The sequence below is a fragment of the Oncorhynchus gorbuscha genome, linkage group LG12 (assembly GCF_021184085.1).
Source record: "Oncorhynchus gorbuscha isolate QuinsamMale2020 ecotype Even-year linkage group LG12, OgorEven_v1.0, whole genome shotgun sequence".
Lineage (NCBI taxonomy): Eukaryota > Metazoa > Chordata > Actinopteri > Salmoniformes > Salmonidae > Oncorhynchus > Oncorhynchus gorbuscha.
The window spans coordinates 22,777,294-22,787,810 of NC_060184.1; the positions used below are offsets into that span (position 1 = coordinate 22,777,294).

At 39.3% G+C, this 10,517-nt stretch overlaps 1 protein-coding gene across 37 annotated transcripts in view; it reads left to right on the top strand.

Moving 5' to 3' along the window:
- The window catches only part of LOC123990714 (triadin-like), a 78,835-nt gene extending 70,185 nt beyond the window's left edge, over positions 1–8,650 (top strand). For 36 of the 37 annotated variants that reach the window (XM_046291514.1, XM_046291507.1, XM_046291519.1 and 33 more), the window contains 4 exons: positions 403–453; positions 1,230–1,274; positions 4,989–5,033; positions 5,144–8,650. In XM_046291514.1, the coding sequence (XP_046147470.1) occupies positions 403–453; positions 1,230–1,274; positions 4,989–5,033; positions 5,144–5,304 (302 nt within the window). In that variant the 3' untranslated portion in view covers positions 5,305–8,650. Of the gene's footprint in view, positions 1–402; positions 454–1,229; positions 1,275–4,988; positions 5,040–5,143 lie in introns of those variants that run through there. The other variant, XR_006830696.1, reaches the window with a different exon arrangement.
- The last annotated feature ends 1,867 nt before the right edge of the window (positions 8,651–10,517 follow it).

Genomic DNA, 10,517 nt, shown 5'->3' on the forward strand with positions numbered 1-10,517 from the left:
CCAACTAGAGTGATCAATCAACAGATTATGGTGCAGCATTGAGTTTTTTTCTGTGTTATTTCAGTCCTTCCTTGACATACTGTATGTGTGGAAGCACTAGCACTGTTTAGTGTATGCATAGTTCATTTCTCAAGTTTTGTAGACAGGAAGTGTTATAAACCCGATTTTATACACAGATCGACTTATCGTTGGTCATTAAATGGGTTAAATGCTTTTTGCGTACAATTTGTTCCCATTAAAACTAATTCAAAGCTGTTTAGATAATTAAAGTTGAATAATGCATTCTTACTGAATAATGTAGTTGGTGCAAAAGCTATATCCCAGCGTATATAGTACTAAATGCTCCCTCAACCTGGTACTAAAGGTTATTGTAAAAGTACTTTGGTTTATTTTGTCTTGTAGCCAAAGCTAAAACCACACTCTCTGTGAAGACAGCCCAGCCCACTCAACCACGTAAGTAAACAGAAAACTAAATCAAAGCCATAGGGACCATATCCAATCAATCGCTGAGCAAGAAATCTTGTTTGTATTGATAAGTAGGTCAGTTTCTTTTTTTAACAGAAATGTGTATATATAGGACTTAATTAATTATTTATTTGCCTAAAACTTGAGTAGATAAGAGTGAGTGGTTTCAAGGTTTTGAATACATTTGTCATGCTAAATAGCCATCAAATGTCTTTTTAATTATTCATTGTTTTGTTGAGATGCTCCTTGTCCATGGAACAGCCTTGTGAATGTCATGCTCTTAATGACTGGACACTCTCTTGTAAAGCTGCACGTTTTTTTTTTTGTGAATAGTATATCGTGCATAATAATATATTATGATAGTGATTGGTTGATTACATGCCAGCATCAGTTATCTTTCTCATGCTTCATCAACACAAAACACTAGTTGACAACTGGAAATTGGATCTGTCAAATGGCATGGCTTTAGACAAAGGCCAGGCAGAATGACTTTGTTTACTAGGCAGATCAGTTCTGAATAAGTGTTCCTATGATTCCCTTTCACATCACTTATTATATACATTGGTTGGGAAAAATTCACAACCCATGAAAAATGAAACCAGTCACTCGTAACATGATTAGAGCCGAAATGTATGCATGGTAAAACTGCAATTACAGCCATGTCACTTTGTGTTAGTTTGAAGAGAATACGACTGAGATTATAAACAGAGTTTGAAGAACAGGTGAAATGGCATGTAGACAAATGTATTTTTCTCCTCTCACAGATAAAGCTGAGAAGACTGAGAAGAAAGCTGTGAAGGAGGCTAAAGGTACGTCAAAGTATCAAATAACTCTTATTACTGGTACCTTTCCTCATAAATGGTTGATACATTACTATTGATCTCCATTGATTATTTATGCTTGATGATTTTCCCCGCCTCTGATTTCAGAGAAAGACCAATGCCTTGTGTCTGTGTTTCAAATAAGAGATAGGGATGTAGCAGTGGGTGCTGTTAGATTTAATGCAGCCATGTTCACTAGGCCCCACATGGTGGTGCTCTTTCTAACCCAATCATTTTTTGGGTTGTCTGCTGCACTTACTATTGAGGATTATCTCAATGTGTGATCCTGCACTAGTAAAATATAAATGTGTAAAAATGTTTACTGCTACAGTGTTCTGGAAGGTGGAATCATATGATTTGTATCATTTTTTTAAATAACTGCATATTTATACCTCATTTATACAAGTGATATCGCCTTGATAATAACCAATATGATCGGAATTAATTACTGTAGCAAATGTTTCCCTTGCAATTTTCCATTAAAATTATTATATGTTTCCAGAGATTGGGGCAGAATCTTCTTTAGCTCCTATTCATGACTACGGTAGTAGCTATACCTTCCCCTCCACTGGCCAACACAATAAAACTAGGATTCAATGACTCTTTGCTGATATTGCTCTCTGAGGGGTTTTGGGGAGTAAATGAACCATGTTAATTGTTCAAGGAGAAACATTTAGTTATTAAAATAGATTATTCCTAGTGATAAATAGTAACAACACTTATTGGATTGATTTAAGTTAAAGCCAGCAGCTTCAAAGACATTAGGGTGATGTTCTCTTGACTGAACTTGTGGAGTCTTGATATTCTAGTCCCATCTCTTCCTTACCCATATTCCCAGTCACTCTCTCCTCACGTTCTGTGTGATTTGTCTCACAGTGAAGGGACATCAAGCAATACTCAATCACTATCCTCAATATGATGACTATCTACTGTATGTATTACATCAAGGCAAAAGTGATATACATGTCTTTTGAGACCTGGGCTGCAATTACTTCATTTGACATAAGGGTTGTAGTCATGCTTGTGTTCACCGCCATGGCCTTCCCACTCTCTGCACTTAAAGTTAATTAAACATAGTAAATATACTCTAACTCTTCTCTCTAAAGTAACTGTTGATGCATAAAAAAAAACATAGTTGAATGTGCTGACAACAAAATCACACAAAAATGATCAATGGAAATCAAATTTATCAACCCATGGAGGTCTGGATTTGGAGTCACACTCAAAATTAAAGTGGAAAACCACACTACAGGCTGATCCAACTTTGATGTAATGTCCTTAAAACAAGTCTAAATGAGGCTCAGTAGTGTGTGTGGCCTCCACGTGCCTGTATGACCTCCATACAATGCCTGGGCATGCTCCTAATGAGGTGGCGGATGGTCTCCTGAGGGATCTCCTCCCAGACCTGGACTAAAGCATCCGCCAACTCCTGGACAGTCTGTGGTGCAACGTGGCGTTGGTGGATGGAGCGAGACATGATGTCCCAGATGTGCTCAATTGGATTCAGGTCTGGGGAACGGGCGGGCCAGTCCATAGCATCAATGCCTTCCTCTTGCAGGAACTGCTGACACACTCCAGCCACATGAGGTCTAGCATTGTCTTGCATTAGGAGGAACCCAGGGCCAACCGCACCAGCATATGGTCTCACAAGGTGTCTGAGGATCTCATCTCGGTACCTAATGGCAGTCAGGCTACCTCTGGCGAGCACATGGAGGGCTGTGCGGCCCCCCAAAGAGATGCCACCACACACCATGACTGACCCACCGCCAAACCAGTCATGCTGGAGGATATTGCAGGCAGCAGAACGTTCTCCACGGCGTCTCCAGACTCTGTCACATCTGTCACGTGCTCAGTGTGAACCTGCTTTCATCTGTGAAGAGCACAGGGCGCCAGTGACAAATTTGCCAATCTTGGTGTTCTCTGGCAAATGCCAAACGTCCTGCACAGTGTTGGGCTGTAAGCACAACCCCCACCTGTGGATGTCGGACCCTCATAGCACCCTCATGGAGTCTGTTTCTGACCGTTTGAGCAGACACATGCACATATGTGGCCTGCTGGAGGTCACTTTGCAGGGCTCTGGCCGTGCTCCTCCTGCTCCTCCTTGCACAAAGGCAGAGGTAGCGGTCCTGCTGCTGGGTTGTTGCCCTCCTATGGCCTCCTCCATGTCTCCTGATGTACTGGCCTGTCTCCTGGTAGCACCTGCATGCTCTGGACACTATGCTGACAGACACAGCAAACCGTCTTGCCACAGCTCACATTATTGTGCCATCCTGGATGAGCTGCACTACCTGAGCCACTTGTGTGGGTTGTAGACTCCGTCTCATGCTACCACTAGAGTGAAGGCACCGCCAGCATTCAAAAGTGACCAAAACATCAGCCAAGAAGCATAGGAACTGAGAAGTGGTCTGTGGTTGCAACCTGCAGAACCACTCCTTTATTGGGGGTGTCTTGCTAATTGCCTATAATTCCCACCTGTTGTCTATTCCATTTGCACAACAGCATGTGAAATGTATTGTCAATCAGTGCTGCTTCCTAAGTGGACAGTTTCATTTCACAGAAGTGTGATTGACTTGGAGTTACATTGTGTTGTTTAAATGTTCCCTTTATTTTTTTGAGCAGTGAACTTTAAAATGACTAAAAACAAATCAAAGCTGTGTAGAAATGATAATGTAAGTATATTCACACAGTTTCTTGACTGTCCAGCTCGCTAATAATCACTGTGCACAGAAAATGGACCTATATTCATAGTTTCTTGACTGTCCAAATCGATAATAATCACTAGACAGTCAGAGACCCTCGAAAATTGCAAAAACTATGGATAGAGGACTATTTTTGGCGACCAAACAAATAGATTAGAAAGAAACACCTCTTTCCAATGGGGAAATAATACTCCTTCATTCCTTTATCCATCACAGTATTTTTTAAGGTCACCTGTATCATTGAAATCCAGAGCCCATTTTCCCCAGTGGATTATAATAGACTTCCTGATCAGAATTCCCTGTCAGCACAGCAGTACATATTTCCCAAATCCCGGTAGTTCTCACAGGGCTGGAGAAGTCCCATTGGGATTGAAAGGGTCTACTCTGAAAGACCCTTCATATCCTTTGGTAATTTATTTATAAATTGTATTTTTATTTAACTAGGCAAATCAGTTAAGAACAAATTCTTATTTACAAATTTTAATTTTACCTTTATTTTACTAGGCAAGTCAGTTAAGAACAAATTCTTATTTTCAATGACGGCCTAGGAACAGTGGGTTAACTGCCTGTTCAGGGGCAGAACGACAGATTTTGTACCTTGTCAGCTCGGGGATTTGAACTTGCAACCTTTCGGTTACTAGTCCAATGCTCTAACCACTAGGCTACCCTGCCGCCCCCAATAACGATAACGGCCTACCCCAGCCAAACCATAACCCGGATGACGCTGGGCCAATTGTGCACTGCCCTATGAGACTCCCAATCACAGCCCGTTGTGATACAGCCTAGAATCATACCAGGGTCTGTAGTGATGCCTCTAGCACTTAGATGCAGTGCCTTAGACCGCTGCACCACTCGGGAGCCCTGGATAGAGGAAATCTAGAGAGAGCCATCACATTGTGTACTTATATAAGGATAATATATACATTGGGTACCAGGAGTCTTTCTCCTCTCTCCCTCTCACACATGTCTATCTCTCATTCCCTGTTTTCTCTTCCCTCATCAGAAGAATCTCAGACTGACGATAATGCCATGGACAAGAAGAAGCCAGGTTAGATACATTTCTGTCTTAACTTTTTCTTACTGTGATAACCATGCAAAAATACTCCTTTATAAAAAAAATCCTTAATTGATTCCTTATTTCCACACCGTATCTTACAGGTCAGAAAGTATTGCAGTGTGTTTTAATGGTTGGAAAGAATGCCCACTACCCTTTGCGACCTTCCACCCCTGGTATGACCCCTGTGTCGATGAGCCCAGCCATGCGGTCCATGATGTTGCAGCAGGCGCAGCAGCAGAAAGCCAGAGCGGCGGGGCAGTAGACTAGCTCCTCACCTCCATGCTGCTCCCTCTAGTCAGTCTGCACGACAGCCTTAACCAGGATAATCAGGGACTAAAGGGGAAGGATGGATGGACAGTACAGTACAGTATTATTTATTTTTCTATGACCGGTCGAGCTCCCGTGAGTTAAGTCAATGAACTATTTTCTTTTACCTGTGGCTTTGCCGCTTTTGATAGCGCTCAGTGCTGAGTCCTTTGTGATCTATGTTTTTCAACAGATTTATTTAGAAGAAAAGGAGTGTAAGTTAAGCAAATGTAATTGATCATTTCTGTAAATTTCAACCAAATTCAATGTACATATGCATATAAATTGTAATTAGGCTCAAGTTCAATGTATATAATGTACATGTGATATCAACATCCTGCCATTTTCATTTGTTGAATAATTACTTCACGTTATAATTTTTTCATTTGTTACTTTTACCACAACATTCATAATGACATTCATAGTGAGTTCAGAATGACAAAACAGCTGTAAATGGATTTTAGGGTTGTACATTATCAATGGCACTGTGATTAAAATTGAGTTTAGTTTTTATTTCATGTTTTGATTCTATTTTATTAAGGAAACAAATTGAACATGCTATACAATAACAAATGAACAATATAGCTCACTTTCTCCGAACATGTCCATGTCTGTAGGCTTCTGTTGATGTGTGACATACCCTGCCATTATTGCTGGAACAGGAAATTCTAAGCCATTTTTTAAGACTATTGTAATAGTTGAGCATTAAATAAACAGTGACAAACATCATAATAATTTAGAAATTGTGTGCATCACAGTTTGATCATGAAAGAGGATCGATATTTGTATAAAAATTGCTGAAATTGATATTTTAGATTTGAATATATCTGGTATTTAGAAAGAATATTGTTTAATTTTTATTTTTAATATTCATCAAATTAGTTTGCCTGCCAAAGATGACAAGAAGTTTTCACCTACAGTAAACGTTTCTACTCCTTGTCAGATGTTATTAGATAAGGCATGTTAACACTAACTGTAGTTATCTGACCAGATCTGCATAAAACACATAGCTTAAGAACACTGCATTATCACTCATTACACACACTGTAAAGCAAGGTGATGTTATGTTGTAATTTTTGTTTGATATGCTACTTCCATGTAAATAACTGCATCAGCTTGTATCTTGCTGCTTGGCATGTTGGTAAAGAATTGTGGGAAGATGACTTTGGTACCATTTCTCATGGAAGCTCCCGTTGTTAACCAGAATAACCTCTTCTCTCTCTCTCTCCTGAGGAGTGTGTGTGTGTACTGAGAATGCAACACTAGATCAAGTCAATGACTGTCCACACAATTGTTTTTTTTTACAACTTACAATGATTCTCGTGAGATGGTGTTATGACGTCATCCTGTGATATATAGGTGTGGATGACTTTATCATCGCGGTCATGTTACTACCATGGCGCTTGCTGCCATGCGCAGCAGCCTACTGCTGAATCATGTTCAAGTAGGAGTGCCTTTATTCTGATAATGGTGCTGCTGTGCTGAGTCCAGCGTATCCATTGTTGTCTTACTCAACTAAAGACTGGTGTCAGGAGTCCATGTTTCAAGACCATGTGAAAGAAACTATTGGGCCTGAGATCAGATGTCCTTTAAACAGTAGAAGGGAATATAAGAATGCTCAGTAAGTGGTGGTTTGAGAGCCCATACTGTGAAAGCCTGGTTACCTTCTCTATTCAGCTATTACATTCCAATCTCTGCCACTCCTGTCATTTGCCAGCTTTGGTAAATGACAGGAGTGGCAAGGAGTGGAATGTTAGCTAAAAAGACTGGTAGCCAGACTATTGAAAGCATGAGAGGGAAGGCCGAGAAACTCTACTTTGTTTTGTCTGTAGCTGTCTCAGCCTGTTGTATGGTATCTACTATCTATCCATACGTTTTGCAGTGTCACATGCATCCACAGTCCGCAACAACAGCTCAACAAAGTATTGTGAAGTAGGCCAAAGGAAAAAACCTTGACTTTGAAGTTCCAGTGCACCATTTCCTGTACCACCAGGGGAAATGCTGCTGTCTGTCTGCTGTGTGTTGTTTTCTGTGGATCTGACTGATGGAGGCAGAGTCCCCCACACTTATCTACAATGCAACAACAGAGATTACACTAATTATATATTTGTATAATTATAACTATGTCTTACCTTTCTATTCTTTTGTCAGAGAAACGTATTTACTCTTGGCAGAATGGACTTGTTGGTTGACTGCTCTTTCATTATGAGCTCGGTCATACCATCATACCTTCCCAGTCATTAAGTATAACAAAGCATTGACTAGACAACCGTACAGTATGATGTTTAAATACCTGATGTTTACTTGATTTACAACATTGCCCCTGGCACATTGTGGAATGTCTTGACAGAATACAGACCTCAGATATACATGATTAATAAGCACGGATTCTGTGCTGATTATGTTAGCTGATACAATGTCATTTTAATGACAATTATTCACAAACTAAATATATTTTGTGTTGTTTTGTTCTTTTGGACGATTCATTTTTGGTAATTTCCTGTGTATTATGCATGACTATTATTTAAAAAAAGACAAAACATTTGTCAGTTATTGTCTCTGGTTCTATGTCTCAGTTACACTCTGGTGAGCACTGTAGGACTTGAAATATTAGCTTTAATCATATCTCAGTCAGACATCAGTTGAGCTGTAAAGGATGGATATAGATAGCTTTACTATGAGATGTGTACGCTCTGTTGATTTGAGACTTCCCACTTATACAGAAGAGTTTCCTAACATGCACAGAGGAAAACAAACTCTCAGCCTTAAATATCAGATATGTTCCCAAAGACTAATTACATCCCAGATTAATTGTCTTTCCAAAAATACATACTTTATTTTGAGCTATTCCTTTTTATAGATATTTATCTTGTCAATGCTCCATTAATAGATTCTGAGACTATTTCTAAACTATGTTTTGCCTTCTGTAGCTACTGTATGTTCTGTAATTGACTGATGTTGTTCTTAAGTTGTAGTTTGTTGTTGTTGCAGTTTTAACAAAGTTCAAACCATAATTTAAACAGCAACGCAACAACACATCAATCAATGCCCAGAAATATATATTTAAAGTATGTTGTACATGGTTCATAAAACAACTGATAACTGATTTTTTTTAAAGCATTTATCAATTGTTGCAGTATTTATAAGAATGTATTGGTTTTTTTGTTTTGTTTTCAGAACAAGGTGCTCTTATTTTGTTGTTAACCTCATTTTTGTGTATACATTTAGCAAAACGTGGACTGCACATGGCAACGCAATGTTAGCGTTACAAATCGAGTAAACATGTCAAAAAAATACAAAAATAAGTCTGTTTGATTTTGTTATGGGCTTTCCTCCAATCCTCCAATCCATGTCTTCTAGTCATGGAAGATTTGTTTGTGTGTTAACCACTTACAACCTCTTAAGGATTAGCCTAACTTTTTACTTAAAATGACATACCTTAATCTAAATGCCTATAGCTCAGGCCCTGAAGCAAGGAGATGCATATTCTTGGAACCATTTGAAAGGAAACACTTTGAAGTTTGTAGAAATGTGAAAGGAATGTAGTAGAATATAACACAATAGATCTGGTAAAAGATAATACAAAGAAAAAAAAACAACTATATATTTTTTTTGTACCATCTTTGAAGGAAAAAGGAAACCGCACACTGCTCTTGATATTATCACCGATCTTTAATAAGCTTACGTATCGGCCACACGGCTTTTGGGATTTTTTGAAAGTTGCACCATTATGTGGACCTGGCCCCTCCCACATCCGTTCTACACATCGAAGGGGACTGGAGGCAAAGGAAAAATAAATAAGTGCTACCAAATATAACAATATGCATTTCATAAATATTACAAAAGTGTATAGACAAGGTGTATTAAAAACGTCTCTAAAATCTAAATAAGGACATAGCAAGTTTCCATTAGTCACTGGGTACATCATACGACCCAATGTTATCAAATTCTGAGGCCCAACCGTGGGTATAAAGACTGTTCATCACGTCAAATCCTCTTATGTCCATTTTCCCCTGTGTAACATCAGTCCTTATAGGCAAGGACTAATATTGGAGGGGCTAAAACAGCAACGGTAATACTGTTTCTGCAACAGAGGGATAATCATACTTGACGTTTTCATTGCTTTTGTTACCACAGTTACGAGGAAGGCAACCTTATGTTCTGCAATCGAGTGCTTCCCTCAATTGCAGATGTGTTGTTTATCTGAAACTTTACCACACAAGCAGCCTTTACGACTCCCAGGATACATAGTCCATTCCCAGGCCTGAGAGGAAATAAAAACAAGGCAATAATAGAGTTCAAATGCTGTATCTTAATTTGACCCAGTTTCTCAGAGCAGGAAAATACTCCTGCAGCAACAGGAAATGTGAATTGTTATGTGGATTATAATTAATAGCCATTTTTGTAGTGTTTTCTACATTTTTCATTAGGGCAAATCAAGTCTGAAATGTACTAACTTTAGAAAAAATGTTAAACCTTGAATACAGTACAAGTTGGCATCCCTGCCGTGCAGGAAAATTCCTGCAACAACAGGATGATCTAATTAAGATATGCCATCTGTACTTGAGGTGTAATTGCCTAAATAGCATGCAGTGCAGATCAAATTGAGTCAGTTCCAAAGATACAGTATGAGTATCTGCTACTGTATGCCAAAGTACTTTAGTGGTACTGTATAATTTGATTTGTGGGTTTGTGCTTACCATTTTCTCTCAAGACTCCTCACAATCTGGCCCAACAAGAGGAGTCAGACAGCCCAGCCCACACCTGAGCCATTCATAAAAGGAATTGAATCAAATCTGCTCCGAACAGGGCAGGGAACAAAAATAGAATCCAGTGAATTCCTATCTTACATTGGGTTAATTCACGATAAAATGGTGCTACTTGAACCCATTTTCTATTTTTTAAAAGCAGTACACTATTTAAAGGCTTAATTCTCCATGGCTCTACAGCCGCAATAATCTGAGCAGAGGTGTGGGGCCCCATGCAGCCTGAGCTACAGTAGCAGTGAGAGATAGATAGAGAGAAGCACAAGCTAGCTAGCTAGGCCACATCATCAACTGATGAGGCAGGAGATCTAGGTCAGCCAGAGCACTAAATTAGTACAATGTGCCACATGCTCAGTAATGCTGCCACTTGTCTTTGGTTTGAAGCTACCGTGGAGTTTATGTT